The 21,177-nt window shown below is 45.7% G+C and overlaps 1 protein-coding gene across 1 annotated transcript in view; it reads right to left on the bottom strand.

Annotated features, from left to right (window-relative positions):
- Window positions 1-21,177, bottom strand: part of LOC137633192 (solute carrier family 2, facilitated glucose transporter member 5-like) — an 82,923-nt gene that overhangs the window by 12,540 nt on the left and 49,206 nt on the right. The window contains exons 5-8 of the mRNA XM_068365347.1: window positions 19,548-19,688; window positions 19,182-19,319; window positions 18,562-18,758; window positions 17,970-18,094 (exon numbers count right to left, since the gene is read on the bottom strand). Of these exons, the coding sequence (XP_068221448.1) occupies window positions 17,970-18,094; window positions 18,562-18,758; window positions 19,182-19,319; window positions 19,548-19,688 (601 nt within the window). The remainder of the gene's footprint in view (window positions 1-17,969; window positions 18,095-18,561; window positions 18,759-19,181; window positions 19,320-19,547; window positions 19,689-21,177) is intronic.

Here is a 21,177-nt window from a genome sequence, read left to right as displayed (position 1 = left end):
AAAGAGCGTTACGATACGTTCTCGCTCTTCGTCACTAGAGAGTTCTCCTAAGCGTAATAAGCGCTCCCGTCGGAGAAGCTCTTCCCACGATTTTTCATCTAATCGCACCCGGAACGAGGACAAGGGAAAAGCGCACTCTGAGCGTGATCCCTCTCCTTCATACATTAGTTTGAGGAGCTCAGGTCGCTCTAGGAAAGGGAGAAAGAGCACTTCTCCTCACCGTCGCTACGTATCAACAGAGAGAGAGCGCTCCCTTCCGTCAACCTCCCGATCGCGCAAGTCTCCTGGCATATCCGCGCAGGGTCATTCACCTCGCCCTCGTGTTTCAGACAGGACAGCTCCGGTTCCCGTTCTCCCTAACGAGTTACGGAATACAAGCCTCACGAGAACCTCAGAAGAAGACGCAGGGGTTCAACCCTTCTTCTCCTCGGTTGAGAACAGAGGGAAAAGGCCAGACCGCCAATCAAAGCTACCTCTTACCAAGACAGTACCGATAATTCGGTCACCTACGCCTAGACCATCGACTTCCAGGCAAGATCAGGCGCTCGTGGCGGCATTAGCCAGCGCTCAGCCTTCCCTTGGAACAACGGCAATGGAGTATCCTACTTCGCCGTTACCTCCAGACATTCGGACTTCTATCGCCCTTCCTCGCAAGGAATTAGTGCAACTGGAAGATTCCTCGGAAGAGCAACCATCAAAGGACTTAGAGTCCTCCTATCTGAGGGCTCTAAGAACTATGTGTAATATCTCAGGCTTCGACATACCGACGCTCCAGCTTTAGACAGACTATGTCGTCCTCCTCCAAACCCTTAGACCAGAATCGAACTTCCCTGGTCTATTCACACTGTAGGCCGTCTGAGGAAGGTCTCGCAGGCGGTCTCGAGGGAAATGGGTTCCTTGAAGTCTCAATGATCCCACAAACTTCTACAATTCCCGTTTTCGAGGCAAAAGCACTTTTACAAAGTCAGAGACGGCCAACCCTTCTCCTCTGACCCTGGATCCCCTCACAGCAAGGCTCACACCTGGCTGCTCTTCAGAGAGAGAGACCTCTCTCCCAGTCTCCTTCACTGCCACAGAAGCCTCGGCAATGGAAGCAGCGTCAATGTCCCTTCTGGAGGCATTATCCTGATTTGATACGTGGTCAGGCACAGTCGGCTACCCAGCGAGTCACGAAGACCTATCAAACCAAAACTCCATGCAGTCCCTGCAGGAAGTCCTAGCTGCTGGGGCTAAGACAATGGACTTCCTAACTGCTACAACTGCAACCATGTGGGGCAATTGGATCCTCAAAAGGAGGGAATCAGTGGTTTCCAGACTTCATAGGAGCATCGGTAAGGCCGAGAAGTCAGATATGAGAAACTCGGACCTTCTGCAACCTCTCCTCTTTTCTAAACAGGCAGTTTCCTCTGCCTTAGATACGTGGAGGAAAGAGACGCAGTACACCGCAATGCAAAAGGCTGCCTCCCTTCGCACAATGCAACAGCAGCCAGCTCCACAACCCAAAATCACAACCGCAACTCCACTCCCAGCCAAGAGCCTGAGCTGCCCCTCTTTTATAGCCAAACCTATGGGCAGAGGAAAGTCGGCTCCTCCCAAGGCTAAAGGCAGAGGCAGGAACCCTAGACGGAAATAGGGTTACGGCTCCCCCCTCACAGTGCGTAGGGGGGTGCCTGCAGGGGAGTTGGAGGAGGTGGAAGGCTATGGGGGCCATGCAATGGACCATCAAGGGGCTTCGTTGGGGGTACCACATCCCCTTCATAGGCTCTCCTCCTCCTCTAATTCCTCCCCCGATCTCGTCCTCTCAGGTCCCTCGAGATCCCAGGAAACCGCAAGCCCTAGCTCGGGAAATCCAGAGCATGCTTCTAAACGGCACCATACAAGAGGTCTCCAACACCTCCCCGGGGTTTTTCAGTCGCCTCTTTTGGTAGAAAAAGCCAGTAATCGATCTCTCTACCTTGAATCAGTTTGTGAAGCAAACTCCATCCAAAATGGAGACAGCAGCCTCCATGACCCAAGCGGTGCGTCCAGGAGACTTTATGGCATCTGTGGACTTAAAAGACGCATATTTCCAAGTGCCGATCCATCGCGCATATCGGAAATTCCTGCGCTTTCTGGTTCAGGGTCGAATCTTCGAGTTCAAAGTCCTATGCTTCAGCCTCTCGACCGCCCCACAGGTCTTTACGAGGGTTTTCGAACTCGTTTCCTCGTGGGCTCACAAGCACGGGATACATCTGCTAAGATACCTAGACGATTGGCTACTCCTGGCCTCGTCCAGGGAGCTAGCTCTGGATCACCTGAGAAGACTTCTAGACCTTTGCAAGGACCTGGGGATCCTTGTAAACGCAGAGAAGTCTTGCTTATTCCAACCCAAGTCTTAAACTATCTGGGTATGTCCATCAACACCCAGGTAGGGAGTGTGTTCTTTTCGGAAGACAGACTTCGAAGACTGGAACAATCCATCGCCCAACTCTTGTCTCCACTGCCTCCTACAGCCAAGTCATGGCAGAGAATTCTAGGCCTACTTTCCTCCATGGAAAAACTAGTTCCAGGCAGAAGATCAAGAATGAGAAGTCTCCAGGGGCATCTGAAGACCCATTGGTCTCAAAAGATCGATTCCCCATTCTTATCAGTGGAGGTTCCAGCTCTGGTGATACAAGATCTTCATTGGTGATCACTCAGAGAGAATACCCAAAAGGTCATTCCCCTCCAAAGCCCCAGTCTGAAGTTAAAACTCTTTTCGGACGCATCGCTACAGGGCTGGGGTTCCCACCTAGGCCGAAATTAGCATCAGGAGTTTGGTCTCCGATAGAACAAACTCTCTATATAAATCACCTGGAATTATTAGCAGCCTGGAAAGGCCTAAAATACTTTGTAAAAGATCTGCAAGGACGAGAGGTGGTGCTGATGAGCGACAACTCCACAGCCGTCTCGTACATCAACAAACAAGGGGGTACTCTGGCAAGAGACCTCTGTCTGCCAGCAGTCCAGATTTGCCAGTGGGCGGAAGGTCACAACATTTCTCTCACAGCCAGGTTTATTCTGGGCCGGAGAAACATTGTGGCGGATCAACTGAGCAGGCATCACTAAGTGTTTGGCGAATGGTCTTTGGATTCTCGAGTAGCGAAGACAGTAATAGCTTTGTGGGGTTTCCCCACAATAGACCTGTTCGCCACTTCTCTGAATGCGAAACTTCCCCGCTACGGGTCCCCAGTTCCAGACCATCAGGCAGTGATCCAGGACGCCCTTCAACATTCTTGGGACAACCTGGACGCATATTCCTTTCCACCCTTTTGCCTACTCAGAAGGGTGATCAACAAACTCAGGACCTCCTGAAACTGCAAGCTAACCCTAATAGCTCCAGCATGGCCAAGCAGAGAATGGTATGCAGACCCTCTTTCCCTGCTGGTTCAAGTTCCAAGGTTTCTGCCTCCAGAACCCCTTCTGCTAACACAGCCACACAGTGGTGCTCCCCACGGGAGAATCCCCTTCCTGAAGCTTCACGCCTGGAGGCTGTCCAGTCACTCCTCAGAAGCAGAGGCTTTTCAGGGAAGGTGGCTGAGCACATGTCCAGGCACCTGCGCCAATCTTCCACAAACCTCTACCAAGCAAGATGGAGAGTGCAGCATGGTGTAGAGGGCGAGGCGTGTCTCCACTTGATCCCTCTCTTCCATTAGTGGCAGACTTCCTTGTGTACCTCAGGAAGGAAAAACTCCTCTCAGTCTCGGCAATTAAAGGCTATCGTTCAGCCTTAAGCCTCATCTGTAGACTGAGAGGGGTTAACCTTTCCACCTCAGAAGATATCACCTTGCTGATTTGAGGTTTTGAGAGATCTTGCCCCCCAATTGAGATTAGACCACCACCTTGGGACGTGTCCCTGGTCTTACGTTCCTTGAAGGGTCCACCCTATGAGCCCTTAAATAGGACCTCTGACTACTTCCTAACCCTTAAGACCATTTTCTTTTCCTAGTAGCTCTGGCCTCGGCAAAAAGGGTTAGTGAACTACATGGTCTATCCTACGAAGTCACCCATTCTAGAGGATGGGGGGAATTCTTGCTCAACTTCGTGGCAGGCTTTGTGGCCAAAACTCAGAATCCTTCATTGGCCGATGAGCGGTTTGGAGAATTTCAATTTTCCAGCCTCAGTAAGGTAACACAGGATACTGACCAATTGCTACTGTGCCCAGTCAGGGCGCTAAGGAAATACCTCAAGCGCACCAGACCTTTCAGACCACGCCTCCGTCATCTCTTTCTCAGTACTAACAAGGTAAAGAAGAGAATCTCTCGCAACACCATCTCTTTCTGGCTCAAGAAAGTTATTGCGAGAGCCATTCATGGAGATCCAGAGGCAGCTCAACCAAAGCCCATCAAGTTAGGTGAGTGGCTGCCTCACTGGCATTTAAGAAAAAATTTTCAGTCTCCCAAGTCTTAAGAGCTGGAGTCTGGGAACGCCAATCTACATTCACCACTCACTATTTAACAGATGTGACACATAGGTCTCTAAACACCTTTTCTATAGGGCCTATTGTGGCAGGTCAACAGGTGCTGTAGCTACCTTACGCCCTTTCAGGGGACAGTAGCCATTGGTCGAGGATTCTGTGTTACACTAGGTTTTTAGAAGGACATCCATCTATCTTCTGTGCTTCCTTCTTCCTCCCATCTGGGTATCCTAGTCTATAACCAGTTTCAGCTGGACTCGCCAATGGAAATAAGGTATGAAACCCATCTGACTCCTCTCACAGGGTATAAGTTATACTCGTAGTCACGAGGGTTCCCCTTTTCAAGGTTGGGGGAATCCTAAGTATGAAAGGGTCCGAGTCGAATGTTCCCGACCCTCTTCATCCTGAAACATTTGTTTCCGCATAATTACAGACTTTCAGTCGTGCTAAGATTATGGGGATCTACGAAGAAAACTTTAACGGGAGATTTTTTCGTCAGAATAGTCTAGTCTGAGGACTATCTTCCCTAGGAATAGGGAACTCCTCGACCACCCTGACCTCAAGACTAAGTCTCCTATAGTAAAGAATGAGAGTTTGTATCTAGTGTAGGAACAAATGACAAACTTATAACAGAGTTTGTATTTTTCCTAACATACAAAACCGAATTCTTTACACAAATCTTCCCTCCGTCACCGCCCCCTAAAAATAGTCCTAGCTAGAATCCAATTGAAGGTATTCAGTAGCTATCGACCGGCAGTCCCCCACCACTAACAGGTGGATAACTACCGGCTCGGTCGTTAACGACCTTGTTAAGGTTTTCTGCAGTATTTCCAGCCCTTTCATATTTGACTCTTGAATTAGTTATTTGATTTATTCAAACCCTTCTTTGTCAGTGGTCTTTGCAACTTAGGCGTTTACAATTCCCCCTCAAGTAAGCAAGGTGTAATTTTCAAGTGTGTTCGATTAAGCTTTGTAGCCTCAGTAATGAGTTTCGCTATTTTGAGATCTTATTAGTCGCATATTTAGCATAAAGTGTTGAATCATTTTGTGGGCTTTACAAAGGATTAAGTTGGGAACGCAATTTTTATAATAGAATTTGGTATATGTGTATGCTACCTGAATGAAAAATGTATTTATGTAATTCCTAGTTCTTTTCGTAGTTTCATGTAATTGTTATTCTTTTTGGAAGCAGTGTAGTGGTAATTGCCCCGGACTTCCTATTTATTGGACTTGATTCTTGACTAAAAAGAGTTTGTTTAAATTAGTAATGATTCACTGTAAGGTTTAAAGTTGAATCAAGTAGTGATTTGAGTTAATATTAGTTTACATTACGTCATTACAATAATCTGAATTAAATTTGAGCTGCACCATGTTGTCTTGTATGAGATTGAGAGACTCCCACTACACAATCCCATACACAAATAATGCTTAGTATCACTCATTCTTCAGTCCTCCAACACATAAGCAACACAGTTGTCTATTAGGAGAGGATCCAATTTTTGAATTATTAAGGAGCTGCAGTGTTTTATTGAATAAGATGGTTGGTTGAGATATTTATTAGTATTGCATAGTATAATACTGTACTGTAATAATGATCTTGGGATACAGCCTTGCCATTTAATTTATATATATTTCATTCCCGAATTCATTTATAATTACAGTACCCTTTTGTTTTTTGTTTTTGTAATGCTATTTTGCTGATAATTTTCATGTTTCAGGAGCTTGCTGTACCAGCCCCCCTTGTGTTTATACAGTGAGTATTCATTGAAATTTCCTTTAATTTTGTTATTTATTCAATGGGTTTTGTATCTTATTTTATGTGGTATAGAAAGGGGTGATATTTTTGTGTAAGTTCATCAGCTTTAACTTGCCTGTCAAGCTGGGTAAGTTTTTCTCAAGGCATTAATTCTTTTGTTTAATGGTAAGTTACCTCATTGTGCAAGCTGTTGTAGTCATTGAAGCTTATGATTGGAAGGAAGTCTCAGCCTACTGGGCTGAAGCAACACTTTCCCTACTGCTTCAAAATTAAAGAAATGATGAAATTGCATCTTTCCTTTTGTCAAGAGGGAACTGTTGCTTTTGAGTCCAAGCAAGAATCTCATCAGTTTCCATTTGATTGATGATCCTGAAATGGACCATCAGGATTGGTTGGATATACAGCCGGCCCTCATTATTCACAGGTTCTCTCTTCGCGGATTCGGTCATTTGTGATAGAGAACTGTATAACTTATTAAATAAAAGATCACGTATGTACTGTATTCGGTTTCGCGATAAGTAACCTTGCTGCCTGATGATTTCAAACCGACCGCACTCCTTTGCACCCAGCATGGTTTGTGCTGTTTCCCTCTCCACTCAACACAACATCCCATCTCTTACTGACTCTGCCGCAATCTCGCATCATCTCTAATTATGTGTGCATCTCCTGCTTCAGTTATTTTTGTGTAGAATCACATTGTGATGTAAAAAACTTGTTCATATTCAATGTGTTTATAGTGATTGTAGTATAAAATTTGATACATAAATTATGCTACCCCATGCACCAAACAGTTAACAGCTCAAGAGTTGCCTCATCCTTCAGACTTACTCTGTAGAATTTTGTACATAAACGGTTAGTGGTGTTGTACTGATACTTTTTCTTTTAATTTTTATTGTGTTATTGTACTCCTTGTATATGAGTTTTATTGTTATAATAACTACTAGACAGTTGTCACTCGACTGTATACTGTACGAAATACCGTACTTTACAGTAGTGTGGTAAATACTGTATAGGCTACTTGTACTGTGAATTTGAATGGTTTAAGTCGACCTGCTGAAAACAGCAATCGCTTACAAGTGTTACCTTAGCTAATTAAGCTGTACTGTACTGTAGTGATATTGTAGTATATATATTACAGTACAGTAATATACACTACAGTATAAGCAAGTGTTGTTAGATATGAGCATGTTACTGTATGTATTACATGTACATACTGTATAAGTGTGGCGATGACTCGTTTACCGAAGTCTTGCCGCGTACTTAGTACTGTACATCTGTATACATAAACTGTACACTTATTGAAATGTGTTAATTCATTAACACAATACTTATACTCTTATAGAAATGAAATAAAATCAATAATAGGCAGCATAGTGGGTTGCTTAGTAGGTTAGTCGACTGCAAATAGGTAATGAGTAACAGCTGGTAGGTTAGGAATTAACCACTCTAGGGTAGAAGTAGAAACTTTTCACGGATTCTTGCTTTTCAAGCCTATCTCTGTTACCTAAGCCCCACAAATAAGGAGAATTATAGAAATCATGAATGACCTTCCATAGGGATAGGTCCCCATTTCAGATAACCCTGGACTTCTTAGTCCACCTTATTGAAGAAAGGAAGCTTCAGCCATCAAAAATCTCATACACATCTACATAGCTAGAACCTCTCAAGCAAGCTTTTAACCTGGATTTTGAATTGGACATATTTTACAAGGTTACACACTTGTTTGCTTTACAAAGACCATCTCGGCCAATGCCTTCAGTGTCTTATTCTTCCAATAGTACTTGAATTTTTTACTAGGTTAGATAATTCTATTGTTTCTCTCAGAGTTACTTTAGAATGTTATTTTTCTAATAGCTTTATTTTTGGAAGCAAGAGTCACTGAACTTGCAGTATTATATAATGAACAGGAGATTGTTACCATCACTCCTGGCTGCCTCTGACTCTGACTTCTAACCTATTTTTAACGAAAAAATGAAAAGCCTCTCCAGAGGTAGGATCCTCTTTATACAGTATCATGGCTTTACAGTCAAGGGATGTCAACCTTTGCCCAGTATCTATCCTGCATGTATACCTGCAAAGATCCATATCTGCAGAAATTACAGATAGTAGTTTATTTCAAAATACCCAGATCAAGAAGCCCCTTTCTACATTGGTTACCCATATTCTAATGACCTCCCTCTTCAAAAAAGCTGATCTTCTCTTCTTCTTTAGATCCCACAATGTTATAAAATATCTTCCTCATGAGCAATTTTTTCTAATACAGCACAGGTATACAGTTTCAAGACATACATAGGTTTACAAATTGTTGTGGACAGAGTATTTAGGAGATACAACCTGAAAGAAATCCAAGCGGTACACCAAAACATATTTTTAGCGATTGAATAGTTTTTAAAAGAGGAGACTTATGTTTTGGTGAGAAAAGTTTTATTGACCTTTATCAGACCGAGAATTTCTCTGTTATTAAGATTATAACTTTTTTAAGGAACACGTTTTATAGATTAATATATTTATTTATTACATTTTTTTATCCCTTATATTTACTGCATATTTTATTTTATTTTTTAATATTTTTTTCTTCCTAAATTTATTTGGGGCAGCTCTTTGGGGTGGTTAATCTCCTCCTTTTAATATAAAATGACCATATGTGAATGGTGCTCATCATGTTCGTGGCCCCTATAGGAGGTAACATGACTAAAGAGGAAACCTCTCTTCCTAGCACCTCAACTGAATGACCATGATGGGCATCTATCTCCTTTCCCAGGGATCTTTTCTATTGAGTTGAATATCAACCTGTTATTTTATGCTCACTGGATAAGCACTAACTAATTGTTTACTTGGTTGGAGATGTGTGTCGGTTAGCCTACTCCAGTGCTTCTCTTGTATTATTTCTTGGAGACCACACAGCATATTCACCCCAAAAGAGGATTGTTCCGTAACCGAAATACAAACCACGCTATTTACAAAGGGTTATTACTTTTAGCGTAGCTGAAATGGCGAGCCATTAGAATTTAACGAGGGTGTATTACCCCCGCGCTAGTTAGCGGGGGGGTAGGGGAGTGGTAGCTAGCTACCCCTCCTCCCCCTCACACACAGGTGAATACTCACTTTCACTTTTGGCTCGGACTGTGACAGACGTCTCTGTCTTCGTCCTCGCTTGGCAGCCATTGTCTGTTTTGTCTTTACTTAATCGCTTACTTTTCTTTTACTCAATATATATGTAAACATGTTTTCATGTTTGTATATATATTTGAGTATAGAAATAAGTAAGTTTCCTTTTCAGATGTGTGTGTGTAGTGTACGATATCTACGTGGAGGCCTCGGCAGTTAGGCCACCACGGCCTAATTTTATGGGTTGCGATCGAGTTTGACTTCGGTCTTTCTCTCTCTCTCTCTCTCTGGAGGTCGTTCACCCTTTTACTATGTTTTACTACGCCCTTGTAGCTTCCTTCCCGTGTGGGTGGGGTTGCTACGCCGTACATTTTGTCTCAATTAGTTTATGAATCTAATTGTAGTTGTTAATTTTTCAGCTTGTAGAACGATTCCTTTCGGGGTTTTCGTTTTTTCTTTAGTGTTCATTCTTTTTTTTAAATTACATAATTACATAGTTACATAGTTATAATTGTTATAATTCTGTTTTGGTTACAGCTCTCCTTCCGCGAGTGTAAGTGGTTGTGAGGGCACGTGCCTGTTGTGTAATTCTTGTTCCTTTTCCTCGGGATTCCTCTTCGGAGCCTTCCCGGGGGAATGAATGTGTACTAATATTATTTGTTTTACTTTTTTACAGTTACCGATCTAGTTCGTTTCTGTAATATAGCAACGGTGTGAGCTGTCTGGTTGAGTCCTGGGGATTCGGCTGTTGCTGCCTCCCCCCTTGTATTGTCGTCAGGGGCGTGTCTCCTTCTACTGGTAGTACTCCCGTGTCGACGGACAGCTCTCCAGTTCATTTTAGAACAGTCAGGAGGCTTGCCTCCTTGGGCGGATAACTTTCCTTCCGAGGGAAGTTTTTTCCTGTCCAGGCTTGAGCTTTTCCTCTTTTGGGGGGTTCTTCTCTTGCCTTTTTTTCGTGCGACTATGCTCTTGGTGCTGAGCGGTCGCACCTGCAGTTTCGCTCAAGGGGCTGGGCAACTGCAGGGGCTCCTCTTCGGAGGATTGCCCCTTTTAGGTCACTGGCTGACCAGTCTCTTCCACGAAGTGTTTCTCTGTCGTTCGCGAGAGAGTACACTCATAGAGACTCCTCTTCGGAGGTTTCTTCTGTTGCTGTTGCTGTTGGCCTCCCTCGCCGTAAGGCCCTCCGTCCGCCTCGTCGTAAGGGCCTCTCATCTCCCTATAAGGGTGCTTGAGGCGCCTTTTTGAATCTCCGTTTGCAGCCTACAACTTCTTTTTCTCGATCTTCCGTCTTGGTGCAGATGGACAGCAGTCTAATCTCGTCTCCCGACGGGCAACGGTCTTCCCGACGGACAACGGTCTTCCCGACGGACAGCGGTCTTCCGACGGACATCAGTCTCCCGGCGGACAACGATCCCTTCGGGGCAAAGGGTTGCCCCCACGGGGGTTCTTCCCTTGCGTGTCAGGGTTTCCCTGCGCGCCCTTCTGTTCGTCAGCGCTCTCCTGTTCGTCAGCGCTTTCAAGATGATCTTCCCTGCGGTTCCTGTTACGTGCCCTGTGCGCCCACGTTCGCCCTCGCGATCTAGAACTTCGGTTCAGGTCGGGGTCAAGGACTCTTCTTTGCGCAGGCTTCCACGCGTAGCCTTCTGCTCGTCAGCGATCATCAGCTCGTCAGCGATCATCAGCTCGTCAGCGATCGTCAGCTCGCCAGCGATCGTCAGCTCGTCAGCGATCATCAGCTCGCCAGCGATCTCCGGATCGCCCACGTGTGTTACAGCTGGCACGCCAACGTTCTCCAACACTTCTGAAGGAACATGGTTCGCCAGCTACTAGCTCAACTGCGGATGCTGATCGCCATCGCGCGACCCTCAACTGCAGATGCTGATCGCCATCGCGCGACCCTCAACTGCGGATGCTGATCGCCATCGCGCGCTGATCGCCATCGCGCGACCCTCAACTGCGGATGCTGATCGCCATCGCGCGACCCTCAACTGCGGATGCTGATCGCCATCGCGCGACCCTCAACTGCGGATGCTGATCGCCATCGCATAACCCTGAACGATTGCCCGCTTACGCATGCTGCTCCTCATCGCACAACCCTGAACGATCGCCCTCTTGCGGATGCTGATCACCATCGCACCCTTTCACGCGATCATTCACCTGCGCATGCTGCTCGCCATCGCACAACCCTGAACGATTGCCCGCTTACGCATGCTGCTCCTCATCGCACAACCCTGAACGATCGCCCTCCTGCAGATGCTGATCACCATCGCACCCTTTCACGCGATCATTCACCTGCGCATGCTGCTCGCCATCGCACAACCCTGAACGATTGCCCGCTTACGCATGCTGCTCCTCATCGCACAACCCTGAACGATCGCCCTCCTGCAGATGCTGATCACCATCGCACCCTTTCACGCGATCATTCACCTGCGCATGCTGCTCGCCATCGCACAACCCTGCACGATTGCCCGCTTACGCATGCTGCTCCTCATCGCACAACCCTGAACGCTCGCCCTCTTGCGGATGCTGATCACCATCGCACCCTATCACGCGATCATTCACCTACACATGCTGCTCGCCATCGCTTACCGCCAGCGATCTTCTTCACCTACGCGGCAGCACGACCCCTCGCCGTCACGCCCATTCGCCTGCGCGCCCGCGCGATCGCTCGCCTGCGCGCCCGCGCGATCGCTCGCCTGCGCGCCCGCGCGATCGCTCGCCTGCGCGCCCGCGCGATCGCTCGCCTGCGCGCCCGCGCGATCGCTCGCCTGCGCGCCCGCGCGATCGCTCGCCTGCGCGCCCTCGCGACCGCTCGCCTGCGCGCCCGCGCGACCACTCGCCTGTGCGCCCGCGCGACCATTCGCCTTTGCGCGACCGTTCGCCCTCGCGCGACCATAGTTCGCGGCGAATTCCACAGCCGGTGGTAGCAGCAGGGACGCGTGCTCCTAGGCGGCACTCGGGATCACCTCCATCCAAGCACAGGTTGGTAGTGCAGGACGAAGACATGTCAGTACAGCATTCTTCCCACCTTCTTTTCAGGCAGGAACCGTCGTGTCCTCTCCAAAGGATCGCCCGATCCCTTTCACCTTAGCGAGGATTTCGGACTCTGTGTCCTTGGAGCAGCAGACATGGTTTGATCCGCTGGCACGGGCGTTAATGAGGGTTATGAAACCAGCACTCACCGGCCAGGGTAACAAACCAGCGGCTGTCTCTCCTACGCTGAAGAGAAAGAGAGGAGTGGACTTCGTGGTGACTTCCCCCAGGGCGAAGTTGGTTCCCAAGAGGTCGGTCTCGAGGGTCCCCTCTCCTGCACGAGTACTCTCTCCTTCTCCCGCCCTGGAAGGATTTTTGGCGGGGGGGCTTTCCGTTGAAGATTTCTCCATCGGACAAGAGGTGACTGCTTACCTCTTCCTCTGGGAGCTTACCAGGTTCTTTCCCTCCTCGGTTACGGCCCGAGGTTTGGTTCAAGGAAGCTACAGGAAGATCAAGGGTACTTTCCTCCTCTCGAGCTCAGGCACCTTGGCCTTTCGTCGTTAAGTATCTACTTGCGGACAAGCTCGATGTTGTACCATCTGGACGCACTGACTGAAGGCTTCCTTCGGGTGTCTCATCTGTGGAGGTCAACGACCTCAGACACCCTTCCATCCTTGAGAAGAGTTTTGTCTTTGCCCAAGGACAGAGACTTAAACATCTGCTGTGCGGAGTAAATCGACTTCCGGTTTCACTCCTCCAAGGCGCTTTCCTCCAGACTCTGCAGGGCTCCAGCTCCCTTTTCTTTCAACCACGTCGGCCTAAGTTATCGGCTACGACAACTGGGACAAGGTGTCCAATTGCAGTTTCCTCCTGTCAGGAACAGATGGCACGGGAGACTCCCCCGGGGGGGCATAGTCCTAAAAGGAGTTCACGAACTCTAGGATTGCAGGTTTTTTCGCTGGGAGGATGCTTAAGGTTACTCATCCGAATGACAGCTTCCCGATGCCCATTCCCGCACAATCTCTGTGAGTAGCCAAGGATATCGCGCCTGCCGTCTCTGTCAGCGAATTCAGTGTCTCTGAACCTCTATGCCATAGCATCAGCAGAGTTGCCCGGTTGGGCAGAATGATCCATACCTTAGGCGAAGGTCTTCCTTAGGATCATCGACGGCTTCACCCCCGGCCCCCTCAGTCGATCCTTTCTTGTAAGGAAGGATCTGAGAGGGGATGTCCATAGTCGACCTCTCAGCCCTGATCAAGTTTGTCGAACAAACTTTGGCCAGCGTAGACCAGCAGAATCGATCAGACTGGTAACGAGGCGACAGGACTCCTTTAACCCTGGATCGGAAGGACGGGTACTTTCAGTTTCCATTCCATCCATCTTCCAAGGTGCTCGTCGAATTCAGCCTAAACTGCAAGTATTCCTGCTTATGATGCAGTGTGGCTATCCCGCCGTGGCATAGCAGGTTTGTTTCCCCAGAGAACTCTCCCTGCCTTCCTCTTGGCCGCTCAGGTGCAGACTTCCGCCTCCTCTGCTGTTTGGAGGGCTGGTCAACTCCGGTAGGCTCGGGTTTCGACCTTCTTCAGCGCCGGGAAAAGCTTCCGAATGCTGACCATGAGTGTGGGCTCATGGTATTTTGCTTGGAGCCTTCTCTTCCTCTGCCTCAACATCTGGAGTATCTGGCCATGATATTGAGTCAACCGCCTTACCACGTTGGAAACCCCGCTTCTCGTCCGTCCAGCGAGGTTAAGCAACGTCGGTACTTGGATGGGTGACCACCTGGGGACGCCAGATTCTGTTACCACATCCTCCGAGCCTTCCTTTCGGTTGACTGTGGCAAGACTGAGGAGAGTCGCAGTACCTGTTCTCAGTCAAGCAGAGTTTTCAGCCCTACCTTGGAACGTTTCCTAGTTCTTCTTTCCTCATTGACCCGTTTATAGTCCGAACGGTCGCCTCAGGATAAGTTCCATGTGGGGCGATCCAAGTTCCGGTGGCTTCAGGCAATGTTTAACCGGACTCCCTGGCCCTATGGGACCAGCGGAACTATTAAACCTGCAATGGGTGTTGACCTATGGAGCCTCTTGATGGTAGTGGATATTCTCGTCCTTTCCCCACATTCTTGATGCGGTTCTCGGACTCGTCAAAGGAAAGGGGGGGGGGGCATGTTCCGGTCCAGGCCTATGGTCAAGACCTGAAGGATACCTCTCCATCATTCAGGCAGGCTTAAGGGCCTTAGTCTGGCCCCTCTTCAGATCCTACCGCTCCTGCCAAGTCGCCCCGTTGCGTGTCGACTTCATGCTAACCAGCAGGGGACGCATTTTCACACCTTCACATCTTGCAGTAGAGATACCGGGATGATTGAGATTCTCTCAATTCCACCATCGGCTCTCTCTTTCCAGGCAGGGGAATGTTTCTCTCAGACTATCCGAGCAGAGCCTCATAGAGAGAGTGTACCTAAGGGTCTTTGACCTTGGGTAACCAGCAAGTGCTGGTCTGGGGGACCTGATCGCGACAGCTTGGAACCTCAAGCTTCCGCTAGTTTTCCCCCCAGTCTCAGACCCCGAGACTCTGGCAAGATGCATTCCGGTGATGGTGGGACAACTTCGACGCCTGCGTCTTCCCTCCTTTTTGTCTGCGGACAATGGGTCTCAACAAAACCAGGTTGTCTGTCAACCTTTCAATGGGAGAGCTCCACTGGGACTATGCGCAGAACGGTTTCTGGACCCTCTGCTTCCCCTGACGGAACTCCCGGGAGAGCTTCTCCCACGGCGCAGACTACTCAAGCAACCACACTGCGACATCTCTCCCGAACCGGGACGTCGCTTCGGCTTCATGCCTGGAGACACTACGCTTCCTCCTCTAGAAGAGACAACCCGCTACAGTCGCGGTACGGAGGTCGCGTCATCTGCGATAGTCATCCACAGGGGTCTCCCAGGCAAAGTGAAGAGTCTAAGGTGGTTGGTGCCGTGGGAGATATACCTCTTCCCGTGAGGCCTCTTCTCCAGCAATAACGGTCTTATTGCCTTTCGGCGGGAGGAAACTCCTTTCCGCTCTTGGCAATGAAGCCTGTCGCTCAGCCTTTCCCTGACCTTCAGGCTTAAAGGAATAACTTTTTCCTGCCCGCTGGATCTATCCTCGCTCATGCGAAGCTACGATCGTCCCTGCCCTAGTCGGAGGAAGACCTCCAACTTGGAGCATGGCTCGGACTTTTAGTCCTTTAAGAGATCTTCTCAAGACCCTTTTATGACAGGCCTCGGATTGTATTCCGCCTTGGGTCTTCTGCTCACTCTGGCCACGGCCAGTGTATAAGCAATCTTCTTGGTCTCTTACTACTCCCCCCCTTTCTAAGGAAGAGGGGAAGGCAACATTCAGGCTCGCTCCTGAGTTGTTGGCTAGACTCAGAATCTGAGGGTCCCGACCCTTCGGTCCGATTCATTCAAGATTTTGAGTCTCCATTCTGTGTCTGATGTCCCAAGACCTTCTCTTTCTTGCCAGTACAGGAATCGAGAGGTTAGCGCTGGGAACAGCTGCAGTTTGGCCTCAGTTGCAGCCGATTTGGGAACACAAGGAGGACATGGGGGGAGAGTCACCAGTATACCTCTTCAGCCCGGACTCAAGGACATTCATCTCGACCTGTCTTCAGACCCTCCCCCGTCACGTCGCCCTACAGCACGATGTTGGATACATCGCAACGTCCCTCGCCTTCGAGTAATACTACTCTGTGACGCAGGTGCTACAAGCTGGAGTCTGGAAGCGTCTGATGACCTTCGCAGCCCGCTTCCTGCAGGGCGTGACCCACAGGAGTCTCGATACGTTTTCTATCGCTCTGTGGTGGCTACACAACAGCTGGTCTAACCTCAGGCTCCTTTTTGGACAGGTAGCAGAAGGTTGAGGGCATTGTTATCAGGTTTTAGTCTGCATGAACGAAAGAAGTATGTCTGGCCCTTACTTCTTTCTTCATCATCCCCTCTACGGGGAAGCAGCATCCTGGTCTCTGCATAGCTGACCTCGAACCTCTGCAGGTAAACCATGCTTCCTTGTGTTCCGAGTATTGAGTCAATACTGTCGCGTCCCCCATACCCTGACGAGGTGGTATTGGGAACGTCCTAACCCAGAGTTCCTTCTGGAACTCCAGGTCAACTGCCTAGGACGGGTCACACTTCTTCCTTCACACACAAGCTTACGTAGGCCACATGGTTCCTTGCGGTGCAAGGAACTTGTGAGGTGCAGGGACTCCTTTTCTCGAGTGCGACTCACTCGGATTCTGAGTCCCCGGGTAAAGCCAAAGCCAGTATGGCTGGGGACTTTCCACCCTTCCTAAGGGATAAGTCACCCTTTGTAAATAGCGTGGTTTGTATTTCGGTTACGGAACAAATGACAAATTCGAAGATAATTTGTATTTTTCCTAACCATACAAACCTTAGCTATTTACACATATTTGCCCGCCAGCCCTGTCCCCCAAGACAAGTCCTACCTCTAAGTGAAAGTGAGTATTCACCTGTGTGTGAGGGGGAGGAGGGGTAGCTAGCTACCACTCCCCTACCCCCCCGCTAACTAGCGCGGGGGTAATACACCCTCGTTAAATTCTAATGGCTCGCCATTTCAGCTACGCTAAAAGTAATAACCCTTTGTAAATAGCTAAGGTTTGTATGGTTAGGAAAAATACAAATTATCTTCGAATTTGTCATTTTTGACGAAAGAAAAGGAGGCATGTGAACCTCAGTCCAACTGTAAAAGATAGCAGTTCAGCGTGTATTATACTTTTAACGGAGCGAGAAACAGGCATTAGGGGAGGGCACCTGATTTGAAATGAATTTCCCCTCTGATGCCACATCTCTACATACCACCTGTGTTCTCCAGTCCCTTTCCCTTACTCTCTGTATTTCTTTTTTTATCTTTGTTTATATGTGAATTGGTGTACTGTATTTCCAAAATTAGTTCGTTCTCTCTCTCTATTTGCCTTTTATTCAAAGAAATACAAGTATGGCTATGACGGTGGCCATATTGTAAGCTTGAAGCAGGGGAACATTCCAGCATTGGGCATAGGAGCGTGGGAGGGCCTCCACTCATATACAATGTTTAAGATGGGGCAAACCTTTAAATAGATAACACACCTTGAATTTTACCTTGATGGTGGTGTGGAACAAAAGTTACAATAATTTTGGATACAGTTTCAGAAATACAGCACTGTATACCAATTTATATAGAAACAGAGACAGAACGTAAGGTGTTGGAGCAGGGTTGGAGAAAGAAGACAAGCCAGTAATCTGTGGAGATGTGGCATGAATAGGGGAATCCGTTTAAAACCAAGTGCCCTCCCATAACTTCAGTACCATTATTGGCTCTTGGTGATGGGTCATCGTTTGTCTTGAATATTTCTGCATAGGTGGTGTTGTGATGAATTCAATGAAGCCTGAATTCTTAGGTTTTTCTATACTCGCTTAATTTGTGTTAAGCACGTTGATACATTGGCCCTGGAGTAGGGAAGACAATATTTCTTCGGTGTTTTTTTGTCTTTTGGATTTTCTGTTCTAGCTTTCCACAGGAAAGTACTTGGACACCACACAGCCCCTCCCAGAAATAAGTTTTTCCTTTGTCAGAATCCCTTCTTTAGTCTTTCACTAAATATTGATTCAAGAGAAAATGCTATGGAAATGTTCATATGATTTAAAGGCACATGAGAGGAATAAAGCATACCTTATAAGTGTTATAGCTATGATGGAGACTATCCAGTTCACAGCAGCTGCTCCGATGGATGCCCCTTGACTCTCCTTATTGGTTAAACCTGCACTTCTGAAGATAAGTGTCGAGTAGTAAAATACCTAAATTAAGAAAAAAATATTAGACGGTAATTATTTGTAGAACATAGTGGTATGGTTTTATGCAGACACCTTATTCAAGTTATTTCATCAAAACTTCTTTGAAAGATGCATGGTATGGAGTTTGCTTTAGTTGGTCAAAATACTTGGTACATAGTTACCCTTAATTATTAGTGCAATTTATTGTACAAAATAAATTAGTACTATACATTTGAAGTACAGCCGTCATTCTCTACCTCCCTTGATTTTTTATTTTCTTTAGCCTCCCTGTCCCCTTAGTGGGCTAGCTCCAGAAAGTGCTAACCTTCTTGTTTTTAGCAAGTGAGTTTTATGTTCAGGTTGCTAACCCATTGCCTGCTCTTGGGATGTATGTACCAGTGACATTTGACACTCCTTGGTGATTATTATTCCAAGTAATGACCAGACTCAATGTTTACATAACTCTACAAACATTAACACAAGTTTCTTACAGCATTGATCCCTGAGAACTGCTGTCCCATGTTGAAAATCATAACTATAACCATAGGAAGTCGATACTTTTCATTCTTGATCATGCCCATAAGACTTAAACCATGTTCACAGAACTTATTTTTTATCATGAGGGCATGTAACGCCATTTCTTCAGCCTCAACACTCTTGGACGGACCACCTCGAAGTTGATGAAGTGCTGTGTAAATATAAGCATATTATAGTTCTGGAAATCATTGAATTAATTTGGTATTACGCCTTTACAGAAAGACAAATGAAGGTTGACTTATATGTTTGAAATATAAAATGAAATATAAACTACACATATAAATTAGGTTTTATATGATGTAGAGGTACAATATATTAAGTACAATATGTCTGTACAGTATACAGAATATAATCTCTCAAGTATGAAGGAGACATAAATAATGTAGCAATAAGAGATGTAAGGGGATACATTAAATTATTTTATTGTCTTTGAACAATATTAAAGTTTATTAGCGGCAATGATAATGTCATCCTTATGAGAAAAAAACAAGATATATAAAAAGCAAATTTATGTAACATGTGAGCTCCATATTGATATGCTTTATTTATCACTTGAAAGAGTTTTGTGTCTAACCTTTTTTCCCTCTGCCTTCATCCTCTAAAACAATATAGCAGTAAGCTGGTGAAATTGGAAGAAGAGGCTGTAAAAGTAGTGCTATCGTAACTGGCACTCCAAAGCCTCCAAGTAAATATGGCCAACATTCTCTGGTACCTGACAAAATAATAATAAAAGTAAAGTGGAAGTGTTGTTTGAAAACTTTTTTTTGTGTAGTCTGAATTGACTAACTGGTATCATTTGAATGAATAAAAAAAATATCAGTAATTACCTCAACTGCAAATTAGTTTTGTTACATAACAGTTTAATTTCAATGTACAGTATTGTGCAATTCATATAGGTTTCGTGGAATAGAAAATAATGATGAATGTCTTTTGTATTTACCCAATATAAATTCCAGTCCCAAAATCTGGGATAACAGAAGACCTAAGCACATTGCAGAAGGTAGTAGGACTGCCATTACTCCTCTTAATGCTTCCGGTGCTACCTCTGATAAATACATTGGCATCAGACTGCAAGATAGACCTGTCAGGATAGAATTTATTTGTTGGTCATGATGTCATAACAATTCAGTATATTTAGTATATGAGTGCAGCAGCAATAACAACAAAACACTACAATAGTGCATGTATAGTGATGGGCCATCAATAAGCGCGCAGACTTATGGCTGATGGAAAACACTTCATTTACATATAGTACAGTATAAAGTATTTGCATTTGTTTTGTGGAATGAAAACTAAGTTTCTTTAGTGATACTTTCCTAAAGGAAAAGATTTTCTGTTCTCTTTATTTTTCAAATAGAACATAATTAGAGACAGTTAATTTTGCAAACAATATTAAATGAGACACGTGCACACTCCTGGTAAAGAAAAGGATTTATTGAAACAACCAAATTTTCTTTTGTTCTGTACTTGTAAAGATGCATTTGTGGGCTTCTGTTACTGTGTGAATAGCAGTTGATTAAATACAGTTGCAATGCAATAAACGGTTCATGATTAGAATGAAAAAGTGATTGTCAAATATGGTAAAATACTTATGAAAATAAGATACAGACATATTATCAGTGGATAATGGTGATATATGCTGTAAAATAAATAGAAATATTTTGATTTTGAATGGCTTATCTTAATCACTGTCTATCAACTAGATTTTTTATTGCCATCATTATTAACTTGTGTCATTGGCGCTACTTAAATGCTAAACCAAAATGTTTCTCCTTTGAGAATCATTCATAGCGGTAAACCTATAAAAAGACCATTTCATAGCCACAGATTTCTTGCATTTTGTATCAGATACAGTACTGCCCTGTCCTTGGTGTAATTTTATATTGAATGTTTTATTTTCAGCCTGCTTGTGTAGAGCTTGCATATCTTTGCCACTACCAAAGTTCAATATTTTTGCTGAAAATTAAAGTTAAATATTACCTATGGTCATGCCCAATATATATATCTATATATCTGAAAAGAAATTTAGGAAAAATATTTCCAATTATTCAGATTATTGTATAGTACTGTAAACAGTAAAATAGGATAATGCTACAACACTCATGTTAGCACCTATGTAAATACTGTACCTGTATTTACATTACCTGTCATTGCCAGGTAGAGAAAGTCCTGACACCAGTAATTGTGACAATACATAAGTCATCTCACAACAAAGATATATGACTCATGAATTATTATGAATTTTTGTTCTTATATTCTTGACATGGATATGTCCCTCGATGGTTGTCACATACATATCCGGTAAACCGTAACCTGCATAGAATACAAAGCTAGTTAAACTGAGCCACTGGCCTGAAGGGCTTCTTGACACAGAGTTAATGATTGCATGCAACTACAACATTATTTGATGTTTCTTTTTCTATCAACAACTGTGTTTCTAATTATGGATGCAGCTTGGCTAGCAATAAACGGATTTTGAGCGAAGCGAAAAATCTATTTTTGGGTGAGATAGCCACGTGAGATAGCCATGTCATCCTGATGGAGGGTTCCTTCAGTAGCTTCATAGGGTA

Source organism: Palaemon carinicauda, chromosome 42 (assembly GCF_036898095.1).
Source record: "Palaemon carinicauda isolate YSFRI2023 chromosome 42, ASM3689809v2, whole genome shotgun sequence".
NCBI classification, from domain to species: Eukaryota; Metazoa; Arthropoda; class Malacostraca; order Decapoda; family Palaemonidae; genus Palaemon; species Palaemon carinicauda.
This window is presented reverse-complemented; position numbering and strand designations above follow the sequence as displayed.